We start from the raw sequence: 21792 nt of genomic DNA, 5'->3' as shown, positions 1-21792 counted from the left end.
TCTTTCTTTCTTTCTTGCCCCTTAGCCGCAGTGTCCTTGAGAAAGCAGTGACTTTGCCGGTGAGTGTAGCAGAGCGCATCACTCTCTCTCTTTCTCTCTCTCTTAGACTCTCTCTCTCTGACTCTAACTCAACACCCTTGCACACAAACGCACCGACACACACACACAAACATTGGCTATATGGCTTTATGCAAATGTCGACAAACCTATTGCAGAGGAAAAACGGAGACAGTTGTGTTTTGTATCGAGCCAACCTTTTGCCAATTTACTTCTCTTTCAGGAAAAGATAGTAAATGATCAGCAAACTGCTGATACAACCAAAAGTTGTCATTTGTAGTCAACAGTAATATAAAATGTTGTGATGATGATCAGTAACTGAGCTACTGTTGAATTCGCTTGGTTTCATAATATGACGCTTTACAAAATTGGATTTATTGCTGAAGTTCAATTACTCTTTCCGATGGTTTGTTACCGAATTCTGACAAATTGCCCTCAGTAGATACTGGAGTTTGGCTGCCAGCGTGGAAACACGATGCCTCTGTGCCCTCCCCCTCATTAAAACTGCCCTCCACTAATCTTGGATCATGACAGCCCATTGTTACAGTTTTCCGTAGCTCTTAAAATATGGATGGGGTCTGATTGTCTGCTTGTAAGATGAGATGTGATAGACTCTTGTTGCTGTTTGTTCTCGCTCTCTGTTTTCCATTTGTATTGGGTCACCGCTTTTTCCTGCCGCCTTGCGTGTTTTCTGTAGGGGATCGTGTATCTTGTGGATAAGTAGCTGCAGTCCTATATATGGAACATGAGATTTGCAACTTTATCTGCAATGTTTATTTATCCAATATTTGAGAGTCTGATTTAAATAATATTTACTGCAGTGTAATTTGCATATAGTCTGATTCTTCCTAGCAACATTACATATAGGTTCATTTGAGTAGCTCATGATAGTATCTCATTGCCGCCATGTTATCATTCATTCACTCCTTGTCTACATGTGTCTTGTTCACACTTCCTTATGTCACACATACGGCTGAAAATGCTTCCGTAGCCATGGTGAGCAATCCCAATGGGAAAAGTTGAGCCTGAATCGCTTTCTCACTCTCTTTCCTTCCTTTGTCTAATGCCTTGGTGCAGTTTAATGCTTTCCCCACATGCGCACACTTGCACACAGATGAGCAGGTCTGAATCTAAAAGCAGAGAAGATGCAGATTTTTGGTCACATGTTGTTTTAATTCATTTGACCAAGAAGTTGTTAAAAAAAACCAACAGACAGAGCGTGAGGATGGTTTTCTCTGCTGCCTGCTTTCCTTCTTGTTAGCGACCATGACCGTGGTGGCTGGACATTTGGCTGTGAAATACTTGCACAAGAGTCTGCTTGAGAAAAAGGCTCTTTTCTCCAACAAAGCGCATTGGACAGATAAACACCTTCACCTGTTGGACCAGCAGGATGTCAGTCTTCTAACTTTATAAATTGTAAAACAGCAGCAGTGCAGCAAAACGACACATTTAAGTTCAAGTGACAAAGCCCTCTAGCAGCAAAAGTAGCCATGACAGAAGGAAAGAAGGAAGTCAGAGTTGTCACAATACTACAGTTTCAAACTCGATACCGACACCCAGGAAAATACTCGGATCTTGATACCATTTTTGCGACAAAATCAAGAGGCATGTAAATGTATTCACATATAGCCCTGTTTATTTCCAGTGCTTCTGGTGATTTAGAACCGTATTTGTGGTGTTGATAAACTAGAGTTGTTAAGTTCAGCTGCCACTCTTTCAGTATAGTGCTGTTAGACTTTTCTCACCTTCAAGGGGATTTTTTTAGGCGCACATGCAAAAAAAACATGTTATCTTGTAAAATTAGCACCGTCTGTTAATGTTACAGACAGCCAGGACTGGCAATGTTTGCTGCCTAGCTCCGACACTAACATTATTCATTATTGTTTTATTGTTAGTCACAGCTGCTAGATCAGGGATGTCAAATATTACGTCCAGGGGCCAGAATCGACCCGGCAAAGACTCCAATCTGGCTTGCTGGAAGGCTTTGGAAAATGTGGGAAGAAGAACTCTATTTTTGGACTTTTAACTTCATTTTCACAAGTTTTGGAGCTTTTCCTTCACCAAAGTAATTAAATTATAGATAAATCTGTAATTCTCCACATTACTTCTTGCAATTTAAGCCCAAAGTCATCCTGACAGACTTCTTTAATTTACTACAGCAGCATTTCTTTATCAGCATTTCTTTATCTCTGCGTTATATTAAGATATCTCATTGATTAAATGCACAGTTAAACTTTTTACACTGACAGAATGGGAAGTATCATCAGTCTGGCCCACATAAAGTCAAAGTGGGGTCTATGTGGCCTGTGATATAAGTTTGACATTCCCGTGCTAGATACTGCTTTAATAATAACTTAATGGACAGCTATAATTGCTAATAGTTAAATGGTTAACGTTGGTGTGTGCCGAGTTAATATTTATAATAACTGTTTAATACAGTATGCCAATGCTGTTGAAACAGGAACTTTATTGACCTCTCATGATTCCTCATAAAGCTGAGCTGTCAGTCTTCAAGATGCACGCCAAGTTTGTTGTGCTACTGCTCACGCGTTCAGCTGCTAGTGGGGAAGGGGCTGTGTGCCTGCCTGTCCTGCTGCAGTGCTTTGTGAAGTTGTGTGAAGTTGGAGGAGGAGAAGACTGAAACTGTTCTTATGAATACTGTTGCAATCATTTTTAATATCTATTAGTATCTGAGTATTAATGTTGTTTTGCACTTCTCAGTAAATATGGGGCCTACGGTACCTTTGCAATTAAAAAATGATCATGTGCTGTCACATTTTCAGAGTGTTGGTATTGAAAGGTACAGTTAGTGTCCGTCCTGTTGACATCCCTAGTTTTTATTGTGAACTTTTGAGTACAGATGTGTCAGGATACCGACTTCAGTCCAAGGGGGCACTGTTCCTTTCCTGTTCTTTTTTTTCTGCTTAACTGTGACCATGATAATACTGTAACCTTAGTCAACTGCTTCTTTATTTTAATCAGTACAGTGAAGATAATTTCCCCCCGATGACTTGGTGGTGATTGACTTCCATTTTGCAGGCATCCAAAATATAATTGGTGCTTTTTGATGATTTTGTGTTTCCTTTTAGGAACTATTGAAATTATTATCAGGCCCAAATTAGGAACACATGCAGTTATGCATGAGCAACGATAAATGTCAAGTCAGTAGAGGTTTGTCATTTTATTTACTCTGTGACATATGTTAATCAAGAAAGCCAGTGATCAGACACACATACACAAGGCTAGAGAGTCGATTTCTTGCTTTATGAGAGAGACCCAACTTGGGTTTAAAAATAACTAGAATATTCCTTTCATTTTAAAGTGTTAATCTTATATGGATATATCATCAGATTAGATATAAGATAATCAGATAATTTAAAAGATGGGTCAATCATAATTCATGCTAAATTGTTTTTAATTATTCATCAATAGTCCCTGTGGCTTGCATGCACGCACACACACACACACACACACACACACACACACACACACACACACACACACACACACACACACACACTGTAAACCTTTTCTGTTTCCCTCATTCTGTATATTTCTATCTTTTCCCCGTCTTATCTTCTCATTTCTAACCTCCCTTCTGGTCACACTCTGCCCCCATCAAGTCCCACCCTTCCTTTCCTTTCTCTCTCTTCCTGTTCCTTCCTCTCGCCTCTGAGTCCCACCGTCTTCTCCCCTGAGTCGGAGAGGCAGACAGGAAGGAAGTGTGTAATGAGACAGCCATATCGAGCACACAGCCCAAATTGACCTGCAATGAATGGAGGCACTGATCAGATGCTGCTAAAGCAGTGCAGATTAACAAGCAAGGGGGATGGGAGAGAAAATGAAGCTCCCTAATGTGGCACACGTTTTAGGAATACTATCAGACATGCATAAACCGTTTTTTTTAGGTAACAGGAATATATGTGTTCACACAGGGCCTCCGGTATCTGTTATTATTTAAGAATGAATGTGCTTTTTTCTTGTTTGTAGTTTTACTGAAATCAATAGTTGGTCACTTTATCTGAAAGGTAAAGCAATCTGCATTCAAGACACTGTTTTCTCTGCAGTATGAACACAAGACAGAGAGGAAATAGCTTCAGAGTGAAAATGAGAAAAACAATGACAAGCAAGAGAACGAATGGCAGGACACACTCCTATTACTCTTATTATTGTCAGAAGTGTTACTTTATATCCTTGCTGGATATGAAAATACTGGATGTGATTTAGCTTTTGTAGTAAATCTTGCTAATCTGCTCATCTGTCTCCACTCGCCACACTACTGATTTTATTAATGAAAATGGAACGATAGAGGGAGAGTGGACATATTACCACTAACAGTTCTTTGTGGTTGTGTGTGTGTGTGTGTGTGTGTGTGTGTGTGTGTGTGTGTGTGTGTGTGTGTGTGTGTGTGTGTGTGTGTGTGTGTGTGTGTGCCTTCTAGTTTGTCCAGTGTATCACAGTAGAAGACCATTAGGGGATTACTTCACATCTGGATAACCCTAGCTGTTCTAATGAGTTCACGACTGCAGTATGCATTTCATAATTTGGATGGTTTTAACAACATTACATATTAAATCATTTCTGGCCTCAATTCTGCCCAGATCATTTTTAATATTTAAGCCCAGTGAAAAACCCAGTTTTGGTGTAAAAAAGTTATTGTGAGGATTTACTAAATATGTGCACTGGCAGTTTTTTGACTGAAAGGTGTGGACACGGACATTTTTGTGCCTGGCCGTATTGCCAACGTGTTTGAGTTTCCGAGCACAACATTTGGAGTAAATCACAAACATCATTTACGAAGGTTTTCAGCAAGTAGTTTACTAAAACCATAGCTTATGTTTGTGTCTGATGTGGGGATGATAGTTGCTGGCAGAAGTGCTGATATATTTGGAATTCCAGATGAAATTGTTGTCAGAATGTCTACCTAATAGCACCGGTGGATTGCCCAAAACTGTGTGTTCAATACCAAGTCTATACCTCTGCTCTGTCACACTTCACTGACTCATCACCCCAAATGTTTAGGGCTTTGCAAGTCATATTTATGGTGTTCAAACATACTGGTATTTTGATGAAGTAGAGCAGAACTCAGAGAACTGAGCTTAACGTAGGGTGTCAGAGGGAAATGAAGAATCGCAGTACAAGGCACATGGAAGGATTTGTCTTTTAGTGGTTATTACAGTCAGCCAAGCTACTTCTTTAGCTTACAGAGTATCAGGTTTTTTGACACATTTCTAAACATAAATCGATCCATAATGACAATGCCAAGCACACAAGAGCATCAGCATCTCACCAAAACTCTTTCAAGGATTTTCCTTCTTTATTATGAATGTATGGAAGTTTTTTTCTGATCGGGTTATCTCAAAGTGTAATTGTTATCTCCAAATTTCATCTCAATAGTTCAACATTTTAAGATAATCTGAAATTTTAATACCTACAGCCTCATATCACATAAAGGAAAGAAAAAAACAAGTGCATAGCATGCATTTTTCCACACTTGGCACAGTAACTTTAACTTGAGTACCTTAAGGATGGTTTAGAATTCTGAAGTTAACAATATTTGATGTTTTTCTGCACATCATACAACTCAACTAACACAGATTTTAAGAGGAATAGTCTATAATGAAGTAGTCTTTCTTGGGATAAATCCCCCTCCTGAGGTGTCAGATTTATCCAGAGAACGTTTCTCTCACCCTACAAGACCTCGTGCAGTATAGAGTCTGGCCTTATGTCAAACATCTGTTCATTCTCCTTCAGCTGCCTCACATTGACATGAAATGCCCAACTGGGTTCATAAGGAAACAGGAAACATGAAACCTACTCTTACATTGTAAGATACCATCTAAAATGTGTTTTTTACATGGTATTTTGCAGTGTTGCTTGGTGCATTGTGTTATTACTGAAATGAAGTGGCTGCATGTGATTTTGTGAATTAGCACATTGCTAGTAGATTAGCTAGAGAACTTTCCACTCCCACCGGCGTATGTTTCCGATTGCGACATCTTGCTAATTTGCCCTGGTTAGTTGATCTGGCACTTTGATCTGTGACCCATTTTTTTGGCTTTGGCCTTACCTGGATCTTTGCCAGCCTAGTTCCAGGTAAACATGAATAAAGTGCAGTTGTAGAATGTATGATAAAGTCCTTTAGGATTAAAAGATATTGGATTTGAAGTTGTTAATGGAATGTCAAAGTGGTAATAGCAGCAATAATACATTTTCATCCCCCCAACTCCTTTGTAACAGTGGTTTATTTTATGTAATTTTTGTGCTCTATATCAAGGAATTTAACTGACTTAATCACCAAAGCATTAGTTGTTGGGCGTGGGTTCTAGTTTCATGTAACCTTGATTCAAAAATCTTTTATATTTTGCTAATTAGCTGTTTGTTGGCGATACCCAGCCTTTTTATTGGTTTCTGGTGCATTTATATATTTTACTGGGCACATCAGTGCTTCACGTTATTTTTTTAACCCTTTAGCAGCAGTAATGTGTGTTTATAACCAGTCGCACATGCACGGACCTGCTCAGGCACACACAAGCAAAGTGGTGGGTGGCACGACAGCTTTGTGTGTTGGCAAACATGAGCTTAGCAGTGAAGATCCTTTCAAGCAGGATTAAGCTGCTAAGTGTCAATGGAATAGACAAGTAGGCCAAAGACCACGAAGATATCACTTACACTGCAACAATCAGTGTCAGTGGGTCTGTGTATGTGTGTAGTCATATGTAAAATAGACAGGAAGTGTAAGTGTGGCAGATTATTTGTGGAAAAACACAGGAGAACATCAACAGGACACACACACAGTATGCACATTCACAAGTCCTCTCACACTAGAGGCCTGGCAGGACCATCTGTTCCTGCTGAAATCAGCACAGCAGGAGCCTACCAGTGTGCACACACACACACAGAACACACTATACCACACACACACGGTTGCAGCATGCTTCAGTTCTGGCATAGTGATAGTCTATTTATTCCCCACACTGACGCAGGACAGTACTCATACAGTTGAGTTGAGTAAGTTGATGTGGATATACAAATACATACTATACGTATCAGATATACAGTAAATATATCTGTCTGTAGTCTTACACATATATGGAGAGATTGAGAGATAAACGGCTAGACAGATAGGTAGATGGTCTGACCTACCGTCAGCAGGAACTGCATACGCGTTCAGCTTTCTCCATTTTAATAATCGACCGAGGGGACTAACACTCCCCTGTCAATGTTATCTATTTCCCTTGCAAAGGCAACATCAGCATTTTTTATGCTTTCTCCCATCTCATCAGCACTTTGCTCTGACCTATCCTGCCCTGCACCTGGACACAGTCAAGGAAGAACTACAGTGTAGTCATTTATAGTTCCCTGTAGGGTAACTGAACACTATCATTCTTCAAGAGAAGCAGTAAATGCATATTTTTGCAGCCTACAATTTCAGATTGCAAGAAAGTCATCAACCAATAATAAGGGGTGAAGGAATCAAAATGGTAACTAAAGGGTCATATGTGTCCTTAGAAATCAATTAATGGGTTCAAAAAGTTTGACCTTGCCTTGTCTTATTTATTCTACAAATTGAAAGATCGGTTTTAGTCAATAAAGTGATGTATCATAAATTATCTGTCTCTTTCAATTCTTTTTTGCAAGGTTCTTGCAAAAGAGAATACTTTAGGTATGGTTTGTTTTGGTCTTTAATAACTTCTCAGGTGGAATTAGTTACAAATGATTAATAACTGAACTGTTAAACGGTGGTATTAGCATCTGCGCATTTTACTCGTCATATCAGCAGGATGAATAATTAACAATGAAAACACCAATTTATATTGCGCAATTAAAAAAAGATCACATGCATCACATTTTAAAATTGTTTCTGGTACTAAATTGATTTTCTGGATATAATATTAATTTTATATTGTGCAAATATTAATAATGATCTTGAAAGACATAATAAATAAACATGAACCAGTAAAGGCTGCATGTGAGGATACTAAATATACCAAGAATACTGAGACTGAGACTGAAAAAGAACCGAGGAAAAACAGCAGCCAACATAGAAGAGGAGAAGAAAAGCTCGGGTAAAATGAACAGATCAGGTGAAATCAGCAGGGAATTCAGAAAATCAGGCGAGTTAGTAGGTGAAGTAATTGTTTGTGTATCCATGACTATTTGTATGTGTGCTTTGTGTGTCTAGTAAACATGTCATTTAGATGACTTACAACAGGGGTCCCTAATCCCAGTCCACGAGGGCTGGTGTCCCTGCAAGTTTTAGGTCTCACCCTGCCCTGGGTCAACATACCTGAATCAAATGATTAGTTCATAACCAGGCCTCTGGAGAACTTCAAGACATGTTGAGAAGGTATTTTCTCCATTTAAATCAGCTGTGATGGATCAAGGGCACATCTAAAACCTGCAGGCCCTCATGGACTGGGATTGGGGACCCCTGACTTACAACATGGGTTGTAAGTCAATACATGTCAATAAACATTTACCTCAATATGTTTGCTAGTCTGTCATTTCTGAAAATACAAATATTAAAACTCTTTTCATTAAAATCAAATAAAACAATTAAAGGTTTAGTCTACAAATTAATTTCCGTGGAAAATAATATCACAACAATTCGATGGAAGTATAAAACCAACACCCACCAAACATTTGATTAGAGTCTAGTTGAAAGTAGCTGTGGCACAATGATTCTCAGGTGTAAAACTAATCTTAATAAAATACTGTGCACTGTACAGTGCTCTCCATTTTGGTGACTGGATTGAGGGTCATAGTATTAATGGGTTCCTCCTTGGCACTGTTTCCATGCTGCAATTTGCAGTTGGCATGACTCTTAATTACACTCAATGTGAAGTTCCCAAAGTTAGCAGTGTGATTTGAATGGAATTGACAAGAAAAAAAAAAAAAGACTGTGTCCAATCACAGACACAACACCTGCCAAAAGTACATATAAAAGTATTATATGTTATTTCCTAGTACAGCAAGTGTCCCCAGCAGTTCCAATTTAATGGATTACTATAATCATGTTACAGTTTCTGCAAAACAGCAATATAACACAGTGCTAAATTCACTAATTGCATAAACAGTTGTGTCATTACTGAGATTACATAATTTATTGAATTATCTGTACAATTAACAGATAGAAAAAGAATCAAAACATGCCCTTTTCCTCCAACACTTCAATAATAGCAGAGCTATAATAATTAAGGAGTGGATGTATACATTAATTGTTATTACACGAAAGGTCAAGAACACAGCTGCCAGAAACGACAATCCACTCCTCCTAACAAAACATCGACTCAAAGATAAAACAAAGCTAGTAGCGACAAACCCCAGACCCACTGGGATATGTGTGACTGTAGCCGAGCAGCTGCTAATAAAAGCAGTGATGAGCAGTGAGTCTCATAGCATAACTGTTTCTACAATAAAATCTAGCTTTCATAAGCTTTGCTGTCGGCTAAATAAGTAAAGGGAAGTATGTGTATGTGTCAACTGTGCCAGTTTGTGGACAGTTTCTTTCCTGTGACAGTGCATCTCAGTCCAAGTGGATCCTAATGAAAAAGTCTGTAACTAGTAGTGCAATTAACTCATTTCTTTAGGGGAGTAAATTAGTAAGAACACCATTGCTGTTTGTTTTTTTTTCAAAATAATATCTAATAGATTAGCATTTGGAGTAATAACCCCAACATTCACCAGAACCACAGTTTGCTATGATGACAAAGTCACACACATACTCACACACAAGGTGAAAACAACAGCAGCAAAAATGACCGGTCAGTGAAGAAAGTCTTGATTATCTGTCTAGTGGACAGACTGTGCAATGTTAATGAGTGGTTGAAGGTTGTTTCTCCCACCGATAGATGGTAAAAAAGAAAACGCAAAAGCAACCAGTTGACATGTCTGCAGAGCACGATGATCGCACCCTCCACAGTAGCACCAATAAACCTTCTCTAGTCATAATGAAGACAATGGGCCTAAATAAAGAGGGTTTCCTTTGAAGTGTCTTTCATCCCATGTATGTGTTTTTTTGGTATATCAAAGGAACATTAATTTTCCTGAAGTGTGACAGTTTTTGCATCCTGGTTTCTGTCGCTGTCCTTTTCTTCATCTCTTCTTTTTAAATGCACACAGCACAAAATGCAACGTCATGTCTGAGAAGGAAATCATCGAGTGTTTATAGAAGGAAACTCATAGTTCATTATGGGAAGGAGAATCTCCTATAGCCTGAGGCTGAATGCTGTTTACTTGAGCTATTTAGTCTTTGTCTAAGCATCATTCTTTGTTGACATATTCATAATGCTTCCAGTGGTTGTTTGCCTTGATGACTTTAATAAAACCATACACCTGGCAGGTTGTCCTTACCATTCTGTACTTTAAAAGTCAACAATCACAGCAATCAACAAATCTTTGTTCACAGAGTTTTTATTGTAGCAGTAAAATAAGGCCCTCAGCTCTGACTTACACAGGCCTGATTATACTTGAGTTAATACTTCGATTTTGGTCAGCATATTTGAAGAATCAACTTATAGTCATTCTATAGTCTAATCTGCTGTGTGAGATATGAAGGTATTAAAGATGCTTTCTCGAGAGAATAAAGATAAGAAGTAATCCAATGAACTTGGGAAATCAAAATAATTTATTCAAGAAATTAGATGCTAAGGTTGGAGGTGGAACATAAATGGAAAAAAAGGACATCAAAATTCAGATGTGCATTTTTATGTTTTTAGAAAGACAACACACTCATTAGTGTCTCCTTTGAGCATGCCACCGCTTCTCTATGTTATCTCCTTTGCTGTCAAAAACCCCCCTTCCCTCTTCTCTACCACAGCTCTCCATGTGCATCTCACTGTCACGCTTTCTGTGTTTCTGTCTGTCCATTTGTGTCTGGATCTATCTGCCCTGCTGTCTCACTGCAGTCGAGAAATAGACCGAGTAAACAGACGTCTCAGTGAGCTAGCACCTATTTACACTGTGCATGCTTCATCTCAACAAAGGTGCTTAGAGACATGGCTTTGGTGCGTGATTCTGAATTTATTCTGAATATTATGCACCGCCTGGACCCACGTCTTGCGCTATTTTTGTGTGCTGGTTTCTGTGTGGCATGTTTGTCTAACTAATTAACACACGCATTTGCAGATGTTTTCCCAGATGCAAACATTATGGCATCAGTCACCCTCGAGATATCCACACATCAATAATGATATAACACACTGGCTATTCAGGTACCCGAGCAGCCTTTCAGGTGTTTGAGTGCCTGTGTACCTGTTTTATTTAAAGGAGATATGTGGGAAACCATGTTGGTGAGGAAAGTATTCATGAGGCCTAAAATACTACGCCTTGCAAATAGTTATGGGAGAGAAAAATCAACAGTTTAACTTAAAATAACGTAGTCTTAGCTTCCAGAAACACCATTCTTATTTATACCTGCTCATTTTCCCGAAGAGATTAGCCTGATTGCAGGTCTGCCTTACTGGAGTTTATGTGTTTGTTTAGAAAAAAAGGGTATGACAAGCAACAGCAATCTTCCTACATTAAGTTGTAGCTTTTTCTCATACCGTGCAGCATCTTTTATCTCACAAATGCATAGATTAATCTCAAAACCGTCAATTCAAGTTAGCAATCTGATAATCAGATGCACTTGATTAATTGATCATCAGCAAGTGTGAGCACCTCTTTAAAAGCAGATTTTTTTGTCAGTTTGCTGGTCTGAAGCATTCAGGTGTGTGTCAAGGGCAAAGGTCATCAGGAGTGATTTTTAAAAAGTTGCTGCCCATCAATCTGGGAAGTGTTGTGAGATCATTTCCAAACAGTTTGATGTCCACCGTTCTACAGTGACAAAGATTATTTACAAAAACAAAAAATTCAAGACAACCCAAGGTCAGATCATGCGATGCTCAGAGAAATTGAAAAAAAACCTAAGAGCTACATCTCAGACTCTACAGTTCTCAGTTAACATGGTAAATGTTAAAGTCATGCACTTAAAACAATGTGAGAGACTGATATATAGGGATGGGAAGTGATAAGAATTCAGCGATTCCAGTCCAATTATTGATATCATTTAATGATTCAATTCCTTATTCGTTCTGTTATGGATTCTCATTGGGTTCTCACTGGCTCGTCTTTGAGTGTCACCAACATCGCTATGCAGTATATCTTAGATATTCCTATTATTTGTTCATGTTAGAGGTATTTCTGAACTTTTTGTTGTGATTAGTGTTGGGGTTGTTACTCAAAAAATAATGTATTACACATATTACACAAAACATTAAATAGACTACGCGTTACATTCCCATCCCTAATCATATAGTCATACAAAATATGATTACTTTATTTTAATTCACATCTAATGCTGCTAGATGTAGTTCTACAAGCTATTGGATCATGGGATATAGTTAGCTACAGTATATACTGCTTCTGCAGCTTTTCTATTTCTGATAAATAAATATTGACATGGTTTAATATTTCATCTGTTGTACATTTGAGATTCTATTTAACTGATTTCAAGAAATAGGTGATTTTTTGTTCATGCCTTGATATGTGAAATCTTGGAATTGAAAGTCGGCATACTTTCTTTTTACTAATAGCTCTCATCGTTTGAGGACGTCCCCAGCTGGCACTGGCACCGGCAGCGTTCAATCAGAACTCTAAATTTATTTAATGAAAGCGGAGAGACGAGCCAGGGCTTTACTTGAAGAATGCAACGCTCCCTAATGCTGATATTATATTTAAAAACTATATTTTTAAAGGTAAAAAGTGGACAAGAAAGACAGCAGAGGAAGACATGCAGCAAAGGCACCGCAACTTCTTTACTTATAGTCGCATGTTTTTCATGTCGAATCAGTAATCTAGGAGTTCTCTGCAACTTTCTCAACATAAGCAAAATGCACTTTTCTCATTTCAAAATATTTGTTGACAACAAAACATTTGTTTGTTTTGTAATATATGCTAATATCTACTCAGATATCAGACAGAATTGTCAGCTGGTTCCACTCAGTTTCCATCATCAGTGTCACATTAGCTCCACTTTAACTGATTTCCATGGGGGAGATCATTCAAATTCCCCTAAATAATCACTAGAGACCCACTTATCTGCCTGATGTTAACATCATTTTAGGTCGACATTGATGGCTAAAAACCCCCACTAACTGGTTTGGCTGGGTTCTAAGAATTAGAGCAGAGTGAAGTAAAAATAGTGGTGTGGGTTTCTCTATATGTTGAATAGTTACCACGACATGCGTGTCCCCAAAACACTGGCTGTTTAAAATATCTGTCTTTGGTCACAGAGCTAGATGACGCTTTAGAACAGCTTGAAAATTGCATTGATCCTGTCCCTATCGCAGATTAGCTGATCGTTGTCCTCCCGTAGAGCTCGTTGGACCAATATTGTTAAAAATGCCAGAAATATCAAATATCAAAGTTGGATATAATTGGACACAATATTGACATATTTTATATTAGAAGAGAATGCCCTAAAGGTCTTCTCATCTGATTGCAAATACTAAACAAAAGCTAAACTCTGAAAGGGAATACATTGTGAAAATTAGCTCTGCCAACGCTAATTAGCACACTCTGTCTTTTGTCAATCGTCTCCCTCCCTTCAGTCTGACTATTCCACCGTTCATCACATTTGATGGTTATCAGATGAGAAAGGTGTAAATTGCTACTCAGAGCCATCTGAGCTAATTCCGAATCTCCCTGCTATTTTGCCTTCATTTTTCTGTCTGTCCTCGTCCATTGTTTCTTATCCTCTGCATTATTCCTTTCTTCTCTGTATGGATGTAGTCACAAACTCTTGGAGAAGGAAGGGCATATTACAGATGTGTTTTCCCCTATGCATAAACTTCTGGGATGAATATATTCAGTAACTGGAATGAAACTGAGATCATTTCTGCAAGTATGCCTGTGTATGTGTGTGTGTGTGCCATTTGCAGATATATCCATGTCTGTGTGTGCACATGCTAATGTCCATGAGCCACTGCTAGCCAGCATTAATGAGGTAAAGCCCCTGCCAGTCCCCAACCCCACCGCCCTTCTCAGAAGAGTAACACACAATCACGTGTTAATGACCCACCAGCATGGTGTGAATAAGAGGGAAGATGAAGCAAGTGGGGGCAGGGGTGTACAAAAAGAGATGGAGGGTGGATGCAGAGGAAACATGTAATAATTGGTCAGTGTGAGTCCAGCACCACAGGAGACTTTATAAACAAACAGGCGGATATAGTTTGTCCAGGCAGCACACAGCCATTCATGTGAAAACCTGGTCTACTTAGACACCCTAGCTCCCAGTGGAAGACAGAGGAGGTTGTGCACACAGCTGACCACATGTTGTTAAAGGGAAGAATCAGTCCTTTTTCAAGCATTTTCAGTCTTCTTTAATATTAGGTTTAGATCATATTTTAGATTATTTATCCTACTGTGTTTTTCATCACTGTACACTTGATTTTAATTAAAGAAAAATGAGAAGGAAACTGCCATGAGAGAGAAGTAAAAGAGAGGGGACTGATGGGGTTGTTTATTACAGAATTGTTCTGGTAATGAGAATCAAATGGGGACTGGCACTTTGTTATTAAGCTTCTTGGCAGGGTGATTCTATTTTCCTGTGTTTGTGTGCTCTATTATCATGTGCATACAGTCCTAAGTGGCCAAGGCATGTTGGAAGAAGACTCATCTCCCTCGCTCCCTCCAGCGACTAGCACTGGCTGTAAGTTAACTGGCAAAACACAAGTGTGCAGACACAGGCGCTGCTGCTGCTGCAGCTGCTGCCAGGTGTATTGAGGAGGTAATAGTTAGGCCAGCGGCCAGTGGCTCAGAGAAGGAGAGCTGGAGAGAAAATGAGCTGCTGCTTCTGGTGGAGTCTGTTCGCCTGAGGGGCCAGCTCAATATCTGGAGTTGTTGTTTATCCGATTCCCCTGTCATCTTGCACCACTTTATACTTATCCCATAGTTTACCACTTTCCTCCTTTTAGCCATTCTCTCTGTTCTACATGCTCCTATACACGGCCAATTCCAATTCTGTCATTTTTCTCAAGCTGTTCACTGCATCTTGTACGCTTTTCTCTTTTTCTCCTCTCTTGTTCTCATTCTTCGTGGGTCTCACTCACTTTTCTCAGAGGCTACAACATCACCACAGTTTAATCCCCCAGCAGGTCTAAGCCAGGAGGGATTGAAAAATAACAAGTGTGTTTATGCTCTCTGCCCCCTGACTTCACCCAACTAGAACCCTTTGGTGCCTTTAGTGTCTGCCTGTCTGCTCCATGTGCTTCAGAGTAGTATTTTCAACAATGAAGACACTCTGCACACTGTTTCCAAATTACGACAAGAATATTTTGTTTATTACACTATCTCAATGAAAAACAAAAAGGCTTTCATATTGCAATAGGAAGACCTTGATATCATTTCTCATATATACATAATAGGTCAGTATCGACTGATAATATCAGCTGATTTCATTTTGTCTTGGTTTGTATCTTACTGCATTGTTTTCCATATCCCTGCAAAATCTGATATCTCAGATTGAGTTTCTCAATCAAAACCAAATCTAGTGATGAGACCCGTTTAGTATTAATGTTGGCTGCCTTTTTAGATTTCCTGCACTTTTAGTCCTCAGATCAGAAGTCAGCTTTACTTTATTGCTTTTAATTCTAACATCTGTCAACATTTTGGGAAAAAAAATATAAGCATTTTATTTGAAGATAAACTGCGAGGGTTGCAGCTGCAACCCGTTATTTTTTTTACTGTTTTATTTTTCTTATTTTCAAGTGCTGTTTGTTCTCTGTTGTGTAAGTCATAACAAAGATCTTGTTTGCAGCATTTTTGTTTTTGTATTCATATAAAAAATGTAGTGAAGGAATAGAGGTGGACTGTCCTGCACCGGCGTGAACTTGAGTCCCCTGAGTCTGGCAGGGCTTTGAGCAGCCAGTTTGTGTGAGCACATTCAGACATGCACAGCTCTGTAAATGTCATTGCTTTGGGTTGAGTGTGGCCAGATGCGCCTGTGTACTGTCACTAGTGATACTGTTGACATTTCATTTTGTGAATAGGAACGTTGTGTATCTGTTCACCTCAGCTTGCTCCATGCTGATAAAACTGGCCTGCGTTTTCATAGAAACACGGGATATTTAGCCATAAGATGAGCTAAGGTAGTAGTCGCTTTGATTTACTTTTTATAGTCATGAAGTGATTATAAAAGCTTTAGAAAACCATAAAGGACAGCTATTGAGCAGCTGTTGAATCATTTGTCATTTGTTTGTTCTTGTGTGTTCTGAGTTTCTGCAGATTCTCTACGTCTTTTCTTTTCAGTATTTCTTTACTGTCACTTCTGTTTTTATTTCTCTGAAAGTATTAAAAGCCAGGAAGAGATAAGGTTAGAAGAATCATTACTGTCACAGTTTTTGGAAGACATGCTCTGCAACATAACAACCTGCTTCACCAAGCCCTAAACACTGTATAAATTGAAATAGATTTTTACATTTTTAGGTCCACTTCTGAGCTTTGTCAACCTCTTCTTTTTTAAAAAGGTTTCTCCCTCTTTGTTGTTCAACCTGCAGTGAACTGAAACTCACTACTTTAGGATAAAGCAGAAGTCCCAAAGTCATTTTTCACACAGTTTTGGCATCGTATCCGCTTATAAAGTGGTTTCAAATATCGCACTACGCTGAATCTAGTGACACAATGCAGCCATGTCTTTTTATAGATAAAGACAATAAAGAGCATCTTATAGAAGAGTCGACTGGTTTGCATACATGTATGAATCAAGGAGAGCGTGTGATGCGTGTAACCAGCGTATGAAAACAAGCACATGTTTGTAATACATCTCCCACCCTCGGACTCCAGCCAGCTGATGAAAAATGAATGAAGGCCTGTGCGTGCGTGTCCCTGTGTTTGTGTCCACATGCCTAGCTCCGCCAATCAGCCAATCTGTCAGATCTTTTACACAAGGACAGACCTTGCACCCCTGCTGACAGGACTGTGTACATGTGAGTGAGAGACAGAGAGCGAGTGAGTGCAAGTGAGTTCAGCTGGCTTAGACAGATGTAGGTTGCAGATGCGAGTATGTGTGGTAAGCATGCAGTCATAATTAATCTGTTTTTTGATTGTTTTTATTTTGTGTCTGAGAAGAAATGGCGTTGCAATTCATCTGTCACACATCCTCTTGTGATCAAACTTTCATCCTTTTCTCCTTCTTCTTTTTTCTCCATCTATCAGAACTTCCCTATTGTAGAGTGGCAGCCAGAGTTAAAGAAGAAGAGCACATGAGGAGCGGAAGCAACGTGGCATCAACATCCTGACCGGTAACCTTGCTTCTGCACCCCACCACGTGCCCGGCAACTCCAGAAGTGACCGTCAGCAGGAAGGAAACAAGTGACCACTCCTCCTGCAGGCATGGTAATAGACTCTGTGTCTGTAAGTGCTGGAGGCTTGTGTGTGTGTGGCTGTGCTAGTGCATTATCGGCAGTAGAGAAAGGACTTCTTCAGATTGTATGATGTAAGATAAGTTGTACTAGACATGACAACAGAGAGTGTGTGTCAGAGATAGAGAGATACTTGATAATAGATTGTGCTGACAGGAGTTTTTGAGTGTGTAGTAGAAAATTTGAACTTAATCATTATTGTTGGGAAAAGAGGAGAAGGGATTGGAAGAGGAAAATGAAGTTATAAAAATGAAGAAGAGTCAAGGAAAAGGTGGGTGGTGATTAACAGAAAGAGAGAAAAATGAAGGTTTAATCATCGTTTGGCATTTTCTAGATGACATTCTTGCAACTTTGCAGATTTGTTCTTTTTTATATTTTCATAATACTTGTTCTACATTATTACACCAGTGCGCAGTCACTTGCTGACATGCTGAATGAGGCGTAGATTTGAGGTTCGTTCCTTACATAAGCAAAGGCACAAGTGAGAGAGATGTTACACAAGGAAAAAGATGCCATAAGAAGAACTAGCATGTTGTTTAGGAGGAGGAGAGGTTGGCTGAACAGATCAAAGAGAATAGAAGAGGGAGAGGATGACAAGTGGAAGCAGATAAGACCATAAAAACATAAATCAGGGACAGGGGCATGAGACATGAAAAGTATAAAGGATGTTGCAAGCAAAAAAGTGGGGTAGAAAAGGAAGGTTAAGAGCCTGAGAGAGGTAGAGGTAGAGCACAAGTGAGAGAAGGGATTGATTAATGGTCTTGGCCTGTGACAGTGGGAGCTGTACCCCTGAGGGGGGAGAGGAGTAGAGCATAAGATGAATTATTAAAAACTAGAACAAGAGGAGAATGGAGGAAAAATGAGGACAAAAACAAAGTAAGTGGAAGAGTGGTTTGTAGAGCAGGGAGAAGGGAAATAAAGAAGGAAGAAAGGGAAAAGGTGCTAGGGAGGATAATCATGAATGATTAATAGAAATGTAAAGAAAACAAGATGTTACTGAAGGTGCTGAGGTTGGACGTTACAGAAGAGGTCACATGACTGAGCTCATAAATAACCAAGCTTAATACGACCAGTGCATGCTTGTGTTGCAAAAACAGTACTGTGATTAATCCCGAGTTTTGGTGATGCAGCAAATACTGACCTTGGCAAGGGTGTCACTGTATTAAAACAGAAAGTACACAAACAGCTTCTTCAACCTCTGAGTTTTCTGGATTTGATAAATACACCTGCCCAAAACTTTGTTTGTGGTTCCTTATTCTGTATTTGTCTACCTTAATGTTTAGGTCCCACTCATACAGGGCTAGAGACTGGTTGTGTATTCCCTTGGCAACAGGTTGAAAGAGGCTGCTGGCTATTGCTAGTTGAAAAAAGCATGAAATGGAAAGTATGTGGTCTGGTTTATGGTGGTGGCTTTCTCCGGAGACAACGTAAACTCAAAAAAACAGCTTTAATGCCGAACTCAAAGTAACAAACTTCAAAATACAAAGAATAAACGCAGCCATGCAGCCAGAACACGCAGCATGCATGAGGGTAGATAAGGGTAGAGCACAACACGGACACAGAGAAACAAAAGGCTTAAATACACAGAGGGAGCAATCAGGGAATGGGAAACAGGAGGGAAACACAGCTGGGGCAACTCAGGCCAAACGAGGCAAAGGAAGCAAAACCAGACACATTAGCATAAGACATGGACCTTCAAAGTAAAACAGGAAACATAGCACAGACCTGACACGGGGATACAGCAGACAGGGGAGGCAGCAACTATGGATCACAGACAGAAAACCAGAACACTAAAACTCTAACAAAACCCACATAGAAAACCTAAACTAAGAATAAACCTATAACCCATAATATAATGAAATGAACAAAATCAAAGAACCAAAACCGCAAAACACTGGGTCGATGACCCAGGCACCCTAACACTAGTAACCAGTCGATAAATACTCATTTTTCCCTAGCAACCGGTGGTTACCAGTCACCAACCAGTCTCTAGGTGTGTGGGATTGAGGCCCTAGTTGTGTCCTTGTACGTTATTTGTTAATTCCTTCATTTCTGGGGAGTGCACTTTCGAATCTGAAATGTGAAGCACTATTTGTTCATTTGTTTTTTTTACATTTAATAGTAAGCATATGAAACTAAATTAAAGTTTGTATGATTTTTATGTTTTTCAAAGTGACATAATCTCATGTTATTTGTTTTTTATACACAATATTCTGGTATATTTTCATGTGCAGATATGCCATTATTTAATACTTTGTAAGTGTGCCCCCAAAACAGTGCAGTGTCAGTTCGTTTGCTTTAAGCACCCAGGTCATTATATTTTACAGGCAAGCAATAAACCTATAAGCCATGCTGACACATTACCAGGAGCAAAGGACAGAGATTTAAAAAAAAGAATCCAATCCTTTATCACAAAGTAGGGTGGGTACTGTAGTTTCGGATTGGGGGGATAAATAAACTTGACTGATTACACCAGGCTTTAGATAAATTAGATGAATGTCATCCTGGCTGAAGCACATTTGATAATATTAATGGCATGCTTAACACGCCATAAGGTTTTATAGTAGTCTCCATTTCCCATTTCATCCCATGTTTATCAGAACTCTTGAGATGCTTGCTATGAAGTACCTATTTGATATTTTGCTGCAGCATGGAGTGTGATTTTTGTTTATATATTTTGATGTATGTGTACCCTGCTATTGTGACCATGTGTGCGTAATTTGAAAAACTGCGAGGAAAAGGGAGTGAACAATAAAACAGAATAGAGGAGTGTGGCAGGCCAGCGTGCCAAGCAGAGTGCAGATAAATCACAGGCTGAATTTTTAATGCAATCTCCACCTAGGCTGTAGTTGTTGCAGAGGAGGCACCGAGATGTTTGTTTTTTTAGTATTTCTTGTCCCTTCACTCAAGGCCTCTATTGTGACAGCTCTTTATCTCCTTTGACTCTTCATGGTTTCATGTGGTGTTAAAGACATGTGACATTTTCACAAGCACCACTTCTGATTTGTTTTTTCCCAGATATTTATAGGTGGTGATTTGTTTTTCTGGGTTTTAGAGTAGCTTCACCGTGGCCTGTGTTGTCAGCTACAGTACATACAAACCTTTGTTTCCTCTGTAGCCTGGTGAAAATATTAAAATCCTTATTTTCTGACCTCCCTCCATCTCCTGCAGATGTGTCACTTTTGTTTTCTTTGTTTGGTCCTCTTTTCTCCCTTATCTCATAGTCTCTCCTCACGTTACCTAGTTCTGTGTGCTGAGCACTCACATATCATGTCAGGCACATGCCTTATTAAAAGGAAAAGCACACATCTCATCAGACCCCCCCCCCCCCCCCCACCCCCCCACCCCACCCCACCCGTGTGAGCAAACACACACATGAAGTACACTGAAAAAAAAATTGGCTATAAATGTATCCCCATCTCCTTCCCAATGCAACTAATATTGCTCCACCAAGTCTTGTCCTTGGCATTGGGTCACATAATTTATAGCATATGGCTACAGAGAGACAGGATAAGTCAGGGGGAGCCTAAAAGAGACTGGCAGTAATGGAGAGGAAAGACATCAGAATCTTGCCTCTTGTGTGAATTAGCTGCTACTGGCAGGGTGCGTGCCTGGCTGCAACACCTTGAACTCAAATGGTTTTATTGCAGACCATTAGGGACTGAATGAGTGGTGATGGATGGAAGTAATGAAAGTAATGTGTGTGTGTGTGTGTGTGTGTGTGTGTGTGTGTGTGTGTGTGTGTGTGTGTGTCAAACACACTGCATTCGATGTGATTGTGTGGGTTTCATGTGCGTACTTCATCCAAATTTAAAGTGTGATGCGAGTATTAAATATTTGTTGGATTTTTGCTGTGACATATACTAAATTGTCTTGCATCGGTGTATCTGCATGCTAACAGAGTAAACATTAAGCTGTAAATGCTGTGTAATGCAGTTATGTAACATCGGGCTGCCAGCTGGTTAGCTTCACCAGAGCTTGAAATGGAGTGTAATTGGTAAGTGTGTGGTCTAAAAGCTTCATGCTACAATGGCATATGAAGGTATATGTGTACACACATACACAGCATGGTGTGTGCTGGTGGTTTGCAGACAGTTAGGATTTAACTATTAAAAATCTGCATGTTTCTAATTCAGTTTTCAGGAAAGAATGCCAGGTAAAAGTTTACTTCACAATCTTAGTTATTTTGGATGCTTGATAGGCTTGGGTAGTTATACCAGTGCCACCCAGTGAATTTGATGTTCCTCCTTTGGATTGTGCCACAAAAATATGCCATCATAAGCTTGGAGGCATGCTTTGATGGGACAGACTGTCAGGAATCAGCTCCCAA

At 39.5% G+C, this 21792-nt stretch overlaps 1 protein-coding gene across 3 annotated transcripts in view; it reads left to right on the top strand.

The window, feature by feature from the left end:
- The window catches only part of strbp (spermatid perinuclear RNA binding protein), a 103853-nt gene that overhangs the window by 42355 nt on the left and 39706 nt on the right, over positions 1-21792 (top strand). For all 3 annotated transcript variants that reach the window (XM_085463410.1, XM_085463409.1, XM_085463411.1), the window contains exon 3: positions 17257-17436. In XM_085463410.1, the coding sequence (XP_085319536.1) occupies positions 17434-17436 (3 nt within the window). In that variant the 5' untranslated portion in view covers positions 17257-17433. The remainder of the gene's footprint in view (positions 1-17256; positions 17437-21792) is intronic.

Source organism: Copadichromis virginalis, linkage group LG7, assembly GCF_057382275.1.
Source record: "Copadichromis virginalis isolate Kocher_CV1m ecotype Utaka linkage group LG7, C_Virginalis_male_GT1.1, whole genome shotgun sequence".
Lineage (NCBI taxonomy): Eukaryota > Metazoa > Chordata > Actinopteri > Cichliformes > Cichlidae > Copadichromis > Copadichromis virginalis.
This window is presented reverse-complemented; position numbering and strand designations above follow the sequence as displayed.